This window comes from Natrix helvetica, assembly GCF_964273705.1.
Source record: "Natrix helvetica genome assembly, chromosome: Z".
Lineage (NCBI taxonomy): Eukaryota > Metazoa > Chordata > Lepidosauria > Squamata > Natricidae > Natrix > Natrix helvetica.
In genome coordinates this window covers 101021315-101039664 of record NC_138554.1, presented here as the reverse complement: position 1 = coordinate 101039664, position 18350 = coordinate 101021315, and the positions used below count along the sequence as shown (strand labels likewise).

General features: G+C 45.3%; 1 protein-coding gene across 1 annotated transcript; it reads left to right on the top strand.

Annotated features, from left to right (window-relative positions):
• Positions 1-2464: 2464 nt before the first annotated feature.
• On the top strand, positions 2465-17335 carry MALSU1 (mitochondrial assembly of ribosomal large subunit 1; the record flags this gene model as incomplete). Its single annotated transcript, XM_081970661.1, has 5 exons — positions 2465-2535; positions 3347-3732; positions 4348-4526; positions 7161-7242; positions 16599-17335. The coding sequence occupies 5 exons, from the start codon at positions 2465-2467 to the stop codon at positions 16754-16756; spliced, it is 876 nt and encodes a 291-aa protein (XP_081826787.1). The 3' UTR covers positions 16757-17335.
• Positions 17336-18350: the final 1015 nt, after the last annotated feature.

The window sequence follows — 18350 nt, the reverse complement described above, 5'->3', positions numbered from 1 at the left end:
GTTTTTATTATCCTGTACCATCTGCCAGAAGGTAATAGTTCAAAAAAAGGGTTCCCAGGATGAAATGGATCTTTAAGAATGTTCTGAATTTTCTTAAGGCAGCAGGAGCTATAAAGCTCTTCCAAAGAGGGGAGAGGGCAACCAATTATCCTCTGGGCAATGACGTCAACCCTCTGGAGTCCTGTCCTGTCTGCCACTGTGCAATTGGCAAACCATACACAGGCGCAGTAGGTTAAAATACTCTATATGGTGCAATGGTAGAAGGTGACCAACACTTTTTCATTCAGTTGTTTCCTGAGAAATCTTAGGTAGTATAATCTCTGCTGGGCCTTTTGACGAGTGCTGCAATGTATGTGCCCCAGGTCAGATCCTCTTTTATGATAACACTCAACAACTTAAAACTGGCTACTTGCTTCACTCGGTCTCCACTGATAATCAAGGGCTGGATGTCTGATCTATTCCTTCTATAGTCCACTATAAGCTCCTTGGTTTTATTGGTGTTAAGGATCAAGTTATTGTCTCCACACCACAAAATCCACTAATCTCGATAGGAAATCTCCCCACCCGCCATCCCGGAGATGAGTCCCACCGCTGTGGTAGTATCTGCAAATTTAGTAATAGTATTACTAGCGTGAGTGGGAATGCAGTCATGCACATAAGGAATATAGAGTAAGGGACCCAACACGAAGCCCTGTGGTGTACCAGTGTTAAGAATAAGAACTGAAGAGATATGATTACCTGGCCATCTGAGAGGGGCCAGACAGGAAATCCTTAATCCAAAGGCAGATTGAATAAGAAAGTCCAAGCTCCATAAATTTATACGCTAATCTGTGGAAATATTGTGTTAAATGCACAATACTGTGTACAAAAAGCATCCTCACATAGCCCCCCCCCCCATTCCAAATGAGTTAGAGCAGTGTGAAGGGTGATGGCTATAGCATCCTCTGTTTGTTTTATATGCAAACTGGTTTTATCAAATGTATGGGGAACACCAGAAATGATGTGCTAGCAGACCAATTTCTCAAAGCATTTCATGATGAGAGTGCCACTGGTCTCTAATCGTTGAGGTTATTGACAGGGAACTTGTTTGGCAGCGGAACAATGGTGGAAGCCTTCAAACAAGAGTGGGATAAAGACCGATTGAAGATTCTAGTAAAGACTCCCGCCAACTGATCAGCAGAGTGTTTAAGCACTCGGCCAGAGATACCGTAAGGACCGGCAGCCTTTCTAGGGAACACAGCCCTCAGAATGCTCACCTCCTGTTCCTCCACAATGAGGTGGGGACTACAATGGGCTGGTGGCTGTATTTTAGCTGTCCCTTGATGTCTCCACTTCAAAGCAAGCAAAGAAATGATTCAGCTCCTCTGCCAACTGTATTAAAGGAGGACACAAAATCAGGTTCTGTAATTCTTCACAGAAAGACCTGAAAAACAAAGAAAATAGAATGTACTTATTTTCCAGCAATGAGGAATTAAAACCATGATTGATTACTTGCTACTAAATATTTTCTGATGCAGGTTAAACACTTACTGTGCCCAGAAGTTTCATGCTAAAACATTTATAATATTGTTTAATATTAATATTGAAATTGCTTAAATTCTTCCATACTATCTATCTCATCCATCTGTGGCTATGTTAGATACATACACACCCAACACTTTCCTCAGAAGAATACAGTGTTATCTTCGTGTGATGTTTTCTTGCACTATTTTATGATCTGGCTTGAACATCAGGTTAAGACATTTACTAAACCCAGTGATTGGAGCCACATCTCATCAAACAAATGCCTAAAGGAAAGCATTCTTATGCAGGTGAATCCTAGCACAAAGAACATTTGCTATCCCGGTTTATAGTAGCAGTATTAGAAAGCATGATACAGGTAGTCCTCAACTTACAGCAGTTTGTTTAGTGACTATTCAAAATTACAATGGCTCTGAAAAAAAGTGACTTATGACCGCTTTCACGCTTATAACTGTTGCAGCATCCCCATGGCCATGTGATAAAAATTCAGATGCTTGCCAACTGACTCATGTATGACTGTTGCAGTGCCTTGGGGTCATGTGATCCCCTTTGTAACCTTTTGACAAGGAAAGTCAGTGGGAAACCAGATTCAGTTAACTGTGTTACTAATTTAACAACCGAAATGATTCACTTAACAATTGTGGAAAGAAATGTTGTAAAATGGGGCAAAACTCACTTAGCAGTAAAAATGTTGGCCTCAATTGTGGTCATTAAATTGAGAACTATCTTTAAAGTATCTGTTTGACATGAAAAATGGCACTCATATTGCTGATCTGTCTCCTCCTGGAGATAATATGGATGTTTCAATAAACAGAGTGCTTTAGAGTCCCAATTTTGACTCAGGAAGCAAGATATGTTTTATTTTGATTTCAGCTATGTTCAGGATAAGGCACATGTGACCTTGTATTTGAGGTAGACATGTTATGATATAGAACTCCACAACATGCATAGAGCTGAAGCAAGGGAATTTTTCCTTATGGCGGAGATTAGTTCCATGCAGAGAATGATGCACAGGTATTAAGTCTGCCAACCGATATTGGTTGTGCCATTTCTCCACATATGTAAGTGAATGAGTATGCAGGAGGATTTGGTCCTGCCCACCCCAAAAGCCAAGTCCTCTTCACTGACAATCCCAGACTTTAACACCCCACCCTTTGGGGTAAAAGGAATTAGCCAGCACTAACCACTGGTCTGGAGTTCTGATCTGAAAGGTAATGGCTTGGGATGCACATGCTGTGCTACATTTATTTTGTACATTTGTAAATGAACGCAACTCTTGAAAATGAGTGAAATTAAAAAAAAATTAAAAAGCTATGCCTGGATAAATGCTATACAAGTGCCAATGTTCAATCCTTATTTGTATGGATTAACAGGGATCAGTATTGAAAATGTGAAGGCATCTCCTATCCTACAGAATTTCAAAATATTAATATTAATGTTGTGTAGCACTTGGAAGCAGCTGATGCACTTATCCAAGCATCCATCTTAAACTGTAGTTTCACCTTCATCTCTGAAACATGTGACACTCCAATCAAATATAATCAGAGCGATAACATAAAAGCTGGATCCCAGGAACAAATATACCACTTCGTAAAACGAAGGTTGTAGTATATAGGGTGCAAATACAAAGACGACCAATAGATGGCAGGAAAGAGATTGTCCTGGTCTTTGTGAAGTCCAGATAGCTCTGCATTTAATAAAATACTCCTAAACCCTTTCCGTCCTGGCGTTTCTTACCAAACAGCGCCTGCGCTAGCAGTCCTGCCTGTCACGTGAGAAGCGCAGCCAATCTCTAAAAGTTGTTGAACTTACACCCTCCAATCAGTGAGGAGAGAGAGTTTCCTGGTGTAGACACCCCCCGCCTTCTTTTTGGAACGTTGGATATTCGAACGTTCTGTTGCCCCCTCGGGATTTTTCCCGGGGAATCGCCAGGCACCATGTGGAGGGGTAGCCTCTTCCTGCGGCTGTTGCAGACTCTGAAGCCTCGGGGAAGCGTTGCTGCGACTGGAAGCCTCAAAAGTGGCCAAGGACGGATTGATGTCGTGACCCGAGAAGCCTTCTTCTTTCCCTCGCGGATATCTCGGGTAGGATTACGAACGTTTAGCACCGTAGAGACATCTGAGCTGTGGGGTAGAGAAGAAGGCGCCGGAGCGGAGCTTCAAAACTTGCAAGAAGCGGATAGAGATGGGCAGGAATCGAGCATCAGTTCAGGTATCGATGGAGCTGAGAGTCCTTCGGTGAAGAAATATCGCAGCCAAGTCGACCTTGCGTCCCGTTTAATGGCAAGGCTTTAGTAGCCTCCGATAGACGCAGATTGCTGACGATTTGGCAATTTATTTTCTCCACGCGGCCCGGGGGGATGTAAATCAGTGGAAATATGGCGATTTTGCACGATGGTGATGGTGTTGCAGACTAAATTCCCGACTTCCAGAAGGATCCTTCTAAGTCCTGATGATCAGCCCAGAGAATACTTTATATGTATACCTGGGTGGGAAATAACATGGCTTAAATAACAACACAGATAACGGTGCTGCCAATCATTAAGTGGAAACAGGAGCGGTAGAAATGTAGGAATCTACTTTACATAGATTCAACTCCTGCCAATACTGGATGACAACAAATTATGATTTTATATGCCCCCCCCCCCTTCTTAAGACTGCGATTTTTAGAAAATTGGATGTTCATCCTAGGTGTAACAAAAGCTACTGGAGAAAGGGGGAGGGGGTCGTCAAGAACTGTTTGTTCTACCTGTTCATTTGTTCTAGTTCAAGATCTTTTTAAAAGCTATTTCTGCATAATTTACACTTTAAGTATTGTCTTTTTCAGATCCTGTTCCTTCCGTATTCAGCATTGATGATATGGTATCACTTATGAGACAAGAAAATGCTAAAGATATTTGTGTTATCAATTTGCCTCCAGAAATAAAATACAGCAATTATCTTATAATTTGCAGTGGATCTTCGGCAAGACACCTTCATGCGATGGCACAATACTTGTTAAAAACAGTATGGCATTTTTTTTCTTTTAGAGATATGGAAGAATTTTTACAAGCTACCATTGGATAGCCAGTTAAGAGATGGAGAGGGGTAGATACTGCAACATGAGTGCTGACTATATCAAAGCAGATAGTATTTCTAAGCTGCAACTAAAGTAGGATGAGCTTTGACTGGTTGGGACATAAAGCCTGTTATGTGAATGTTTATAAATATTAAGCATAATGCAGATTTTTTCCCCAGCAGATATATGTTTCATATTTATAGAAACTTCTAATTTTTACTGCATTCCTACAATAGAAAGGTCTTTTTGTGGAATCAACCAACCTGTACTTTGCCTCATGACCAAGTCACGAGCCACATGCAGCCCTGGACAGCTGGTAGTCCAGCCCCACAAGAACCCTCCCAAAAGAAGTTTGATATTTATATAAATTAATTGTATATCTTATGTGTGGCCCAAGACAATTAATTCCTCTTCAGTCAATATGGCCCAGGTGAGCCAAAAGTTGGACATGCCTGAATTAAGATATCTTCCTAACATTAATGTATATTATTGTGTGGTGGTGATTCTTATTCGCTGAATTTTAAAAGATATTTTATATTTATTGGTAACATATTTCACCTGTATAACTACTAACAAGATCAGCAAGTCTTAAGAAATGCAGAAATATAGTGATAATTGTGGCGAACTCCACATGCTAAAAATAGCATTACATGAAGATATTTAATTCAAAGACAAGTTTGAATATTTTGCTAATATATTATTATATCCAAATTAAACCAAACTTTGAATAGAAAAATTGTCAGTGAGCCCTGGGGTATTCATGATTAACAAGTCCCATTGATTTGGGTTAGGAGCTTTGTCTAGGATTAGAAAATTATGGCCAGCATTCAGTCAACCTTTTCATAATACATTGCAACTGAAATGTATCATTTCAGGGAGATAAAGGACAATAGTTTAAAATATGGAGGTAAAAATTCTAGAGTCAGTTTAGTGCAGTGGTTTTGGCACAAGCTAGAAACTGTGAGACTGAGTTGTAGTTCCATTTTAGGCATAAAGGCAGCTGTTACCTTAGGCTAGAAACACATTCTCAGCTCTGGGAAAGAGGTTAATGACAAACCATTTCCCAAATCTCGCATGAAGGAACTGCAGGAACTTTTCCAGTCAGTTGCTTGGAGTCAGTACTGACTTAAAGTTCTAAAAAAGAAAAAAAATCTTATCACATCCTGCTAGGATGTGACACTTGTTAAAGAAGTTGAACTATCCTCACTGGATTAGAATATTTATTGAATCAATGGGGTCTATTTCTTAATAATGAGATATAAAAGTAGGATAAATTGAACAGTTTAAATGTTTGTAGAAGGTCTTTATATTCTGCTAAAAAGGATCTCATTGTGGTGATGTCCGGAGTCCAAGTGTAGCTAGTTTATTTAGATCCTGTTTTTGTTTGCTAAATATGTTGGTTTAGCAACATATTAGCAAATCTAATAATGATGATTCATTAGAATTTTCAATTGTTAAGCTTGGAGTTGGAGAGTCGTTTAGATCCTCAGTCTCACTACCTACCAACACTGACCAGTCCCACTCTGAAGGAGTGTCATTTATTGTCCATACATGAATTTGTTAATTTATAAGGGCAAATTTTCTGGCTTGGTTTACTCCAGTTTCAGCTATTGTAAACATGCAGTGAAGCCCTAAGCACTAGTCGTGATGATTTTATCATAGAGCAGGGGTGTGAAACTCAAGTTTCATTGTGGGCTGCATCAGAGCTGTGGTTGACCTTAGGTGGGGGAGGGGGGAGACATGGCTGACTGTGGACATAGCCAGCTTGACGCCACTCCCCAAATTGTTGGCATGTTTCTTCTTTGCACTGGGTAGGCTGGGCCGAAGCCACGCTGGCTCGATGTTTCTTCTTTGCACTGGGTAGACAGGGCCGAAGCCACACTGGCCGGATACTTCCTCTTTGCATTGGGTAGACCGGGCCAAAGCGACGCGGACTGGCCCCTTACATTTTCCAGGGCGGCCCCATGGGCCGGATCTGACCTTATATTTGATGCCCCTGTCGTAGGACCTTAAGTTGGGGTATTTGAGCCATTGTTTAAAGAGTCAGATGAAGGTCTTGGAGGGGAAAATTTTTTGTGATCTTGGCCCCTATTTGTAATCTACTATTCCAGTTCTTGCTCAATCCTAATCAACCAGAGCCGCCACTTGTAAGGGCAATAATAATAAGAATAACAATATAGCGTTGCTACTCTTTATGTTCTCAAACATTCTTCCATCTACCCGTAGTAACTTCATTAACTTGCTGCCTGTATTATAGTTGGAAGACCTAACATTAGTTTTATGAGATAAAACATTTGAAGTTCCAGTTTTATTTTATATTCTTTATCAGCATACAGCGCTTCTGCTGTAAACATAGCTTATCATGGTCTAACCACAGCTGATACTGATGCTGTTTGCTTCAATTAAGAAAACCTCACATCCAATATTTATAAAATAAAATTATCACATACAGCCTGCATTCGTGCAGCCTGGTGTGTCACAAGTTCACCAGAAGTCCCAATGGTTTAAATGAATTATATTAGTTTTTAATATATGCACAGATATTCACAGTAAATTAATACACATTTTTATTTGTCTTCCAGTACAAGAATTTGAAGAACGATACTGATCCTCATGTTTTGATAGAAGGAAAAGAGACTGATGACTGGCTATGCATTGATTTTGGTAAATAATGTATTACTGGTAAAGTAGAGTGCACAAGTGATTTTATTCATTCATTTATTCCTATAGCTGCCCAACTCAATTCTAGATGTATACAGTTATAAAATACTGTGTTTCCCCGAAAAGAAGACAGGGTCTTATTTTCTTTTGACCTCCAAAATAAGCGCTTGGCCTTATTTTCAGGAAAGTCTCATTATTTCTGAAGTGAAGGAGGGGTTGAGCATGGTCACCTCATGGCTGTTGTTGTGTTGCAATATTTTTCGGGAGGGCTTGTTTTTGGGGGAGGGCTTGTTTTAGTGCATGCGCTCAAAAGCCTGATTGGGCTTATTATCCGGGGAGGTCTTATTTTCAGGAATAAAAGGAATGTACCATATTTTACATACTTATTTTTCATTTTCCTCCCAAACATCCCTTGCGGTCCTTTGGTGAATAACAGCCGGGCCATGGCAGCAAGGTCCTTTTACATTGCTGAACCCCTTCCTCTTCTGTCTCTTTTCCACAGTGCAGGAGTAAATAGCAGAGCTGGCACCTGAGAAGACACCTATCTGTAGTCTTCTCAGGCTCCGCCTCCTGCCCTCACTACAACTCTACCTGAATGTGTTAAAAGACTTCCCTAGTCACAGCTACTATTTGCTCTTCAATGAGCTTTGAGTCTAGGAGGACCTTCAGATTGCTTATGGGATCTGTCTGGGGTAGGGCCATTCCCATCCAGAACTAAGGATGGAAAAATCATGTTTGCGGAAGGTCCAAATACTCACAACCACTCCATTTTGCTAGGGCTGGGTCAAAGCCTGTTTTCCTCATTTAGACCCAAACTTCCTTTAGACCAGTGCTTCTCAATTATTTTCTGTCATGCCCCCCCTAGGAAGAAGAAAACATTTCGCCCCCCCCCCCTCGCGCGACTGTAAATAGTATCATTTGTCTATAAAATTGTTATAAGTACACCTCTGCATAACATAGCACACCGGTCTTTCCTCGTCTCCCACCGTAGTCACATGCTTTCTTTCCTCTTTCCCTCTTACTTGTCTATCCTTCCTTCCACCCTCCCTTCCTCCTTCCCTTCCTTCCTGCCTCCCTTCCAGTTCCCTCCTTCCTCTTTCCCCCTGCCTGCCTGCCTTCTTTCCCTCCTGCTTATCTATGCTTTCTTCCTTCCTTGCACCTCCCTCCCTTCTGCCTGCCTGCCTTCTTTCCTCTTTCCCTATCCTCCTATCCTTCCTTTCTCCCTCCCTCCCTCCCTGCCTCCCTTCCAGTTCCATTCTTCCCTCCTTCCTTCTGCCTCCTTCCTGCCTGCTTGCCTTCTTTCCTCTTTCCCTCCGGCGTGTCTGCTTTTCTTTCCTTCCTTCCACCTCCCTTCTGCCCTCCTCCCCTTCTTCCCTCCCTCCCTGCCAGCAGCTCCTCCAGCATCCCAGCTGGAAGCAGCAGCACAACAGTCGCCGTTACCAGGGGCGAAGGGGTGGCGGTGGCAAGATCGGGCGACCGCCGCCCCTTTGTCCCTTCCCCAACAGCGGCTGTTGCGCTTCCCGGCTTGAAGTGGCAGCGCTGGGGACTGCTCAGAGACTCATCAGAGCCGCGGGCTGGAGCTGTGCAAAAAGTCTGCTTGGGCTGGGGGGGGGGAAAGGGAGGGAAGCCTGGGACAGCCCGTCCTTGCCATCGCCACCCCTTCGCCCCTGGTAGCGGCGGCTGTTGTCCTGCTTCTTCCAGCCGGGATATATTCTGCCAGGCCCTTGGCGGCATCCCGGTACGAGGGGCGAAGGAGAGGCGGTGGCGAAGACGGGCGGTCCCATGCTTCCCTCCCTCCCACCCCCGCCCGAGCAGGCTTCTTGCACAGCTCCAGCCCGCGGCTCCAATGAAAATCCACAGTCCGAAGTGCTGCCACTTCCAGGCGGGATATATTATGCCTCGCCCACGCCTTCGCTGCCGTTGCACCCAGATGGAAAGGGAGCCTTCGGGCCCCCCTTTACGGAGCCTCGCGCCCCCCCAGGGGGGCGCGCCCCACTATTTGAGAACCGCTGCTTTAGACACAGCACAGTATCATTCAAGGGGCAGGGAATAAGATATAAGCCTGCATATTGATGGTGTCTCACCCACTGCCCTCATGTAAATATTAAATAAGAGAGGAGAGATAACTGAGTCCCAAAGCACCCCACAAATAGGCCTTGATCTCTTGCTTATCAACACTGACTGAAACTAACCCAGGGGAAGGAGAATGACCATTGGCTTACCTGAAGGGTCCTTTTCTGTACGCTGCGAGTCCAAGCATGGGTTAAATTCTGACTGCTCTGGACTGAATTGAAAGATCTTTAGCCACACCACCTCTTTCGGCTCCTCAGATTTTTCGATGAAGGCGTAGATCTGTAACACTGTTCAAATGTGGTTCCATTAAGTCTGTTCTTAGTTCAAGTCAACAGATTGTATAAGTCAAGTCCGGTAATAAAATCACAAATCCACATCAAGTAATGCAATGCGTATACACATGGAAACTGAGAGAGACACCTTCTCATTTTTCTGTACGCTGCTTGGAGAGTCCAAGCTTGGGACATACCCAAGCTAAATATCACTAGGGTGGGAAGAACCTGATTCAATGGTCTCTCCAGCAGTATGAATGCCCTGAAGGACTTGTCTCCCAAAGGCTGCTTCCGCTGACGCAAACTTGTCTAATTTGTAAACTGGGATGGTGAAGTCCTCTTAGCCACTCTGCAGATCTCTTCTATGGGCGCTTGGGTCGCCCAGGCTGCTGTGGACGCTCCTCGTAGAGTGGGCCATGATACGTCATGGTACCTGCTTAGACTGGAGCAAAGGTGATGCAGGCACACAACCATCGGCCGATGGTGGCAAAGGTGACTTTGCGCCCCAGGGTAGCAGGTTGAAAGGAAATGAAAAGAGATTCCAATTGCCTGAACGCCGCATTACGTTTGACGTATTTGCGAATGGTTTGACGCATATCCAGTTTGTGCCATCTGCGTTCCCTAGGATGTCTTGGGTGAGGACTGGCAGAATGACTTCCTGGCTCCGATGAAACCAAGAGTTGACCTTCGGAAGAAACGAAGAATCCAAGCAGAGAATGACCCTGTCTGGATGTATGACACACAAGTCCTCCCTGACTGACAAGACTGCCATCTCCGAAATCCTACGTGCAGAGGTGATCACGGTCAAGAATACTGTCTTGAAGGTTAGGTGCTTCAGGTCACAGGTACGAATCGGCTCAAATGGAGCCTCAACTAGAGCCCAAAGCACAACATTCAACTCATAGGTCGGGTATTGATGAACAACTGGGGGTCGCAAGTTGGAAGCTTCCTTCAGGACGTGCTAGGGGTAGGTGGTTGCTGGGAGCGAGGACGGTGGACAGCACTGCAACTGGCGACGTAAAGTGTTGGCCGCTAATCCTTGGTCCAATTCTTCTTGCAAAAAGTCCAAAACTTGTGGTATAGAAGCTGAAGTGGGGTTTATCTGCTTAGCTACGCACCATTTTGCAAAGGCTGACCAGGTGGTCTCATAAATTCTGGTAGTAGAAGGTCATCGTGCTGCCTGGATGGTTTGGATGACCTTTGAGGAGAGCCTGTCCCTCTCTAGGATGTCCCTCTCAAGTGCCAAATGGCCAATTGCAGCCATAGGGGCTCCGGGTGTGATAGGACCCCCTGACCTCCTCTAGAGGAATCATCCATGGCTTGGTGATGAATAGGCTCACGAGGTCGGCAAACCAGGCCCATCTGGGCCAAAATGGTGCTACGACAAGAACTTCCGCCTGTTCTGTGAGGATCTTTCGGATGACACTGGGAAGGAGAGGCAGCGGCGGAAACGCAGAGGAGGCCTGGTGGCCAGCGGCAAAGCAGAGCGTTAACTCCCCCTCTGCCCCCGGAGACCTGTACCTGGAGAAGAAGTGAAGGAGATGAGTGTTCTCCAGAGTGGCAAACAGGTCGATTAAGGGGTGGCGAACCTCCGTGTGATCTTCAGAAAGAGGCCTGGGTGCAGATGCCACTCCGAGTGATCGATCATGGCCCTGCTCAACCAATCTGCCTGGACATTGCTCACCTGGGAAATGTGCTCCGCTCGAAGGGACTACAGATGTTTCTCCACCCACTTCCCCAGGCGTTACGCCTCCGCTATCAAGGACCTGGAGCGAGTGCCCCCCTGGTGGTTGACATGTGCCTAGGTGGCCACATTGTCCGTCAACAGCATCACATGTTGGCCCTGGATGGTCGTTTGAAAAAGAAGGAGCTAGTCTTGCAGCTTTTAATACAAGCCAATTTATACTGTGTTTGAGATCACCTACAGACCACCTGCCTTGGGCAACCTGAGTGTCCAGATGTGCCTCCCATCCGAAGAGGCTGGCATCTGTAGTGATTGTCAGGCGATGTGGCTTGTGGAAGAGACTGCCCTTGGCTAGTGCAGGAGAGTCCCACCACCGCAGGGACTGTTGGACCTTAAAGGGAATCGGGATCGGAGATGGGGAGTTGCTCTTCTTGGCCCTTTGGTGGGGTAGAAAGCACCATTGCAACTGTCAGGAGTGCAGTCTCGCCCACAGTACTATCGAGAGGCAAGAGATCATCTTGCCTAGGAGCTTCAACAGCAGGCTATGGGCACAGTCCGTGAGGCTCTCACCTGAAGAATCAGTTGTCTGAGGCTGGAGATTCGCTCCTGCGACAGAAAGACTTGGCAACTTACAGTGTCTATGATGGCACCGAGATGCAGCAACCTGGTGGTGGGGGTGAGGTGGCTTTTGTCCATGTTGATGGTGATTGTATGATGATGTCGTGCAGGTGTGCTTGAAGTTTCACTGTATGCGACCTCAAGGATGCCACCACAGCTGCCAGGATCTTTGTAAATGTTCTGGGGGCTGATGACAGGCCGAACGGCAGGGCCCTGTATTGATAGTGTGTTCCTGCATAGTAGAATCTCAGGAACCTGTGATGGGCCTTGCAGACAGGGAGGTGAAGATATGCTTCTCTGGGATCTATTGATATTTATAGATTCCCTGGCCTGATGCAGCTCAAGATTGACTGGAGAGACTGCATTTTGAAGCATTTGTACGCTAAGTGGTAGTTTAATATTTTGAGATCTAATATCCCCCTCCACCCTCCTGAGTTCTTTGGGACTAGGAACAGGATTGAGTAAAAACCTGACCCTTTTTGACACTGGTTCTATTGCCCTTATCTCCTGAAGGTGCTGGATCTCTTGCTCCTTTAGGGACCTTTTGGCTGGAGAGGTGGGAGTGGGGCAGCGGATGAAATGGTGAGGGGGAGGGGAAATGAAGTCTAGGGTCAGACCCAGACTGATTGTCTGAAATACCCACTGGTCTGACATTGTGTGTTCCCATCGGGCCAGAAATCGTTGCAGGCGCCCTCCGATGGGACCTGTCAGCTGGCTGTCACTTATAGCGAAGGAAAGGCCTAGAGCCTGATCCGCCACGAAAGGGCAGCTTGGAGAAGGATTGTTGTCTGTCCCTGTCCCCAAAGGGCTGACAGTCCTGTGACCGGTCCTGTCCGATTGTACGGACGTTGGTACTGACTGGTGCTAGTGGACAGTTCTGAGGAACGAAAGGATTCCTTTCTGAAATAACGAGAACCTTTGCACTCCGTCTTCTTGGTGACAGACAGCATAGCTTTCTTTTTGTCCTTGTTTTCGACTAGGACAGGTTCTAAGGCATCCCCGAAAAGTTTCCCTCCCTTAAAGGGGCAGAGGCCAACGTCCACTTGGATCTCATGTTTGCGTTCCAGTGGCGAAGCCACAAGAGCCGCCTGGTGGTGACATTAGAAGTCAGAGCCCTGGAAGCGAACTTGGCGGAGTTGAGGGTGGCATCTGCAGTGTATTCTGCTGCCACTAAAACCTTATTAAACTCCTGCCTCAATTTGATGTCTTTTCAGATCTCTTATCCTCCACTTTCAAACCCTCTAATAGGTCAGGAGGTAAGACTGAGGAGGATGTAAGGGCTTGTACCGAGGATCCACCTGAGGCAATTTCAATAAATCCTCCAGGGAAGCATCCACCGTATAAAACTTTTTATCACTGCTACCAGGCGTGGCTAGAGTGCCCGGTTGAACCCACTGGTGCTGCACTACATTCAAAAATAATTTAGGAACTGGCACAATCTCCTGGGGAACAACTGGTTGCTCAAAGAGTCCTTCACTAGGGTCTGACAGGTCTACTGTCGCCGGATTGGTGTCAGTTACTCCCATGCGGGTGGCTGTTTTGGCCTTATTCAAAATCGTCTTAAACGAAGCATGTTTAAACAAACCAGTGAAGGCTGGTTTATCTGTGACAGCTCCCTTGTCCCCGGAGAACTCCTGCTCTGGAAGGATTTCCTCATCTACAGCTGAATCCTTGCTGTCCAGCGAGGAATGGGGAGAGGCAGATCCCTGGGGAGCTTCTAAAAAAACGGTCTTAGAGAAAGACCACTTGGCCCTGCAACGTCGCTTGGCACGTTGTTTGAGACACTCTGCAATGCCCTTGGATATGGCCTTGGCTATAACATCCTGCATTTCTGAGAATAGGGCTGGCCCTTGGTCTTCTACAGGCCGTCTACGCTTAGCAGCCCAGCGGGACAGAGGATGTTGTGGCACCAGTGATAAAACTGGAGGGGAATCCTCTGCTTCCAAGGAGCACTGAAACAAATCAGCATTCTCACCCATGGATGGTTTAGGGGAGTTGGCTGACTCAAAGTAATCATTTGATGAAAATTCCTGGCCCTCATCCTCACTCTCCGACCATGGTGGGTCCTGATTAGTAGGAACTGGGGCCTCTGGCAATTCTACTGCAGGAATTGGAGAACTAGCCACCGGTTGTTGCTGGGTTTGTTCAGGTTGTTTCTCTGGTGCTCTTTGGCTACTGGGGGCAACTTGATCTTGGAACATTGATCTTTTCTTTCTCCCTGGCTTTTTCTGCTGAGGGCCTCTGAGGCTGTTTTACTAGCCTGCTTGGTAATGCTCCTGCTGCTAGAGGGCCCTGGCTAACTTGTCTCCTGATGGGAGTTGTCTGCCATTGTGTTGCTGCCGTTGTGTTGTGGTCTGGACACCACTCACCACTTGAAACACAGTTGGGGTAGCTGCAGCTGCTGGTTCAGAAGCGGAAAGCTTGCAGGTTGAGAGGAGTATTAAGGGCGCCTCCATGAGGGAATCTCTGGCACGATATCCAAGCCTCCCAGCACCTGTAGATGTAACAGCTGGAGGGAGGCCTAAGGTAAGGACCAACATCTCGCTGTTGTTGATCAATTGCCACTTAGTGGGGGGGGGGGGGACTGGCCGCCAGATGGCCGGACAGAGAAGTCATGCTGCTACCACTCTCAAAAACTCATTCCGAAGTGCAGGGAAAAAACGCAGCAAAATTGCAAACAAAATGGCCACTGGAAGTTTTTCCCTCACTCAAAATGGCCACCACAATGACTACTGGAGAAAAGTGGCGCCAAATTCAAATCAATAAGAGCGATGGCACGAATGGCTGAGTCCTCACACCACTGACTGTCACGCCCAACGCTCATTACTAATGGCAATGGCAGAAACGGCTGGGTCTTCGCACCACTGACCGTTGTGCCAAACGCCACAATCTAGCGCAACCAGCTGGGCCCCCTCGCCGCTGACCGCTACCCTAATACAAAGGGAAAATGCGGCGGCTCCCAAGCCGGCTCGCGTTGCCCAGCAAGTCGGATAAGCCGCGCGCGCCCAGAGAAGCTGGAAACAAGCATCAGCAACAAGCAGAAGCCAAGGAAACAAAAGCAGACCTTATTTTCTTGCAGGATGGAAAAACTTTCTGGTTGGAAAGTCCAAGTTAAGGCTAAAATTCTGTTAATATTCTGGAACCACTGAAACCACTGAAAACGTGTCCATTGGGCTAGAATTGAATTGAAAAATCTGAGGAGCCAGAAGAGGAGGCGTGGCTAAAGATCTTTCAATTCGGTCCAAGGCAGTCAGACAGAATTTAACCCATGCTTGGACTCTCCAAGCAGCGTTCAGGAAAACCAGCACAATGCAGTGCCACTCACCCCCCAACTCCTGGAGCCAGCCTAGTGATGATACACTGATATATGCCACTGTGAGGTCAAGAAGAGCTAAGATGGATACACTACCTCCATCACTCTCCAAACTTAGATCATCCATGAATGTGATCAATGCCATTTCAGTCCCAAACCCTGGCCTGAACCCTGACTGAAAGAATGCTAATCTGCTTCATCCAAGGTTCTCTTCAGTGGCCACATGACCAATCTCTTCATAGTCTTCCCTAAGCAGGGAAGATTGGATACTGGGTGATTGCTGGGACAGTTCAAGGGGGAAGAATTCAAAAGGACAGATGGGGAGAACTAGGTGGGTGGAGCATGGCAGGGCAGAAGCAGCATGAGGTGGTCCTCCAAAGGTGGTCTTGTCCTGACCTAACATTGGTGTGCGGAAATGCTATTACCGCGATCTCTGCCGCCTGGAACCGCCCGAGAAGGGGTAGGTAAAGCAGGCGCTGCAGAGATCGTGGTACCAGTGTTTTGGATGGCAGCGCATTGATCTCAGGAGCCAAAGCCTTTGAATCAAGCTTGTGTCCCAGTCTAGGTTTTTAACTTCCCAATCTAGCATTCTGAGAAAAGCTTTCGCAAAAAGGAGATTGTTCCTCTCCCCCCCCCCCCCCCCAAAAAAAAATCTCTCTGGATTCTCAGGAGCCAAAGCCTTTGAATCAAGCTTGATTGTACCCCATTTTAGGTTGTTAACTTCCCAATCTAGCATTCTGAGAAATCTAGCATCTTTGAGGCACCTTTCGTTTGCAGGAGGGGGGCAACTTAAAGCAGCGCCTTCTTAAACCAAAACCTGAGTAACTGGGAAAGAAAGGTGTGCTTTTCAGGCGGCAGTTTTCAGCAGGTTCCAAGCACAGCTTTCTTTCCCAGTTACTCAGAGACTTTGGTATACTCCGCCCTTGCCCTCCTCCTGCTGCAAGCAAAAGGTGCCTCAGAGATTCGGTGGGCACCTCAGGGGTCTCAATGGCCACAATGACTTCACTCCCTGGCAATGTGATGAGCCACTGCCACCGCTTAAGCCCTCCCGGGAGCCCAGCCAAGCAGGAGCTCTGAAAGCGAAACCTCTCTCCTTTCCAGCCATCACGATCTCTTCAGCCCCTGCTTCGCCTGTCCCGTTTTCAGATGCCCCAGGTGGCTACATTCGGAGTATAAGGCGCACCCAGATTTTCACCCTCTTTTGGAGTAAAAAGGTGCATCTTACACTCTGAAAAATACGGCAATTTAATATGACCAACACTTATAAAAACTCTGGTGCTTGCTATTCCTTCTTACATGGAATGCCACATTATGGAAGGCATTTAAACTAAGGTTAGTCAGAAGACTTTGATATACTGATCTCATTCTTTACTTACTGTGCTGTTCCATCATCTTGCAGGCAACATTGTAGTCCATTTCATGTTGCCAGAGACACGAGAAATCTACGAATTGGAAAAGCTGTGGACGCTCCGCTCTCATGACGATCAGTTGACACAGATGATTCCAGAATCTTTACCTGATGACTTTATGTTTGGGCTAGATTCTAAACAGCAATGATTTAACCTCACATCTAAGGATCAGAAAGAACTTTGGTCAACTGAGTTACTGAGCCAATTCTTGGGAAGAAAAAGGCGAAATGGAGCACATCAACCTGCAACTACCAAGTGTCAGCATTAGGTAGCATTGATAAGTACAGGTAGTGCTCGACTTACCACCATTTGTTTTGTGACCATTCAGTTACAATGGCACTTTAAAAAGTGTTTAGAATAACTGTTGCAGCATCCCCAGGATGACATGAACAAAATTTGAATGTCTGGCAATTGGTTCCTGTTTGCTGGTTGCACTGTCCCAGGACCATGTGATCATCTTTTGCAATCTTCTGACAAGCAAAGTCAGTTGGGAAGCCAGATTCATTTATCAACGATGTTACTAATTTGACTGCATGGATTCATTTAACAGCTGTGACAAAAAAGGTCATAAAATGGGGGAAATTTGCTTAATGTCTTGCTTAGCAACAGAAATTTTGGGCTCAGTTGTGGTCATTAAATAGAAGACTACCTGTATAGAACTTGTCAATGGAAATTCCTATTGACATTTAGGTCTTGGATAGGAGCTTGTTTTGACATTGATTGCTTTGCTATTTATGTCTTCAGTTAAATAAAGATGTTTTGAAATATTTTTAAAATTAATCTCGACTTTATTTTAGTGTATTCTTTCTAATGTCTGCTGTTAGTTACCCTCATAAAATCTGGTAAGTTCCAATAGAAACTCAGTGTAGAGAAAATTTAATTTGAACTGGTATCATTCATGCTGATATTCAGAATATCTAGAAAACATTTGCAGATGTAAGTTTGGTGCAAGATGTAGTGAGAGTAGAGGGTGAACTGTTACCATAGCATTATCACCTAGATTTTCCGGAAATTGATGTTGATTGCTAAATTATCTCTATTTTTCCTAAACCAGTTGACCATAGGGTACCATTCCATCAAGTTGAAAATTGCACTTAGAAGAGTTTTTAAAATCACCTTCCTCTTTTTCCTATTCAAATATCAAATAGGGCTTCAGCAGAATTCTTTGTAGAGCTATTAGAAAATGATTATGTTCTTAATTTAGGCAAGAAAAACCAAATGCACAGGTATAGTATATGATGTGGTACCTGGATCAATAGTAACTATGAGAGGGATTTTGGAGTCCTAGTGAACAATCACTTACAAATGAGGCAGCAGTGTGCTGCAGCTGCCAAAAAATCCAATGTAGTCCTAGGCTGCATTAACAGAGACAGAATCAAAATCACGTGAAGTCTTAATGCCACTTTATAATACCTAGGTAAGAACACACTTTGAATATTTCATCCAGTTTTGGTCACCATACTATAAAAAAGATGTGTCTCTGGAAAGAGTACACAAAAAAGCAGCAAGGATGATTAGAATACTGGAGGCTAAAACATAAAGAACGGTTACAACAAATGGGTATATCTAGTTTAATGAAAAGAATTAGGGGTGACATGATAGCAGCTTTCCAATATCTAAGGGCCTGCCACAAAGAAGAGGGGAGTCAAGCTATTCTCCAAAGCACCTGAAGGCAGGACAAGAAGCAATAGATGGAAACTAATCAAGGAAAGAGGCAACCTAGAACTAAGGTAAAGTTTCCT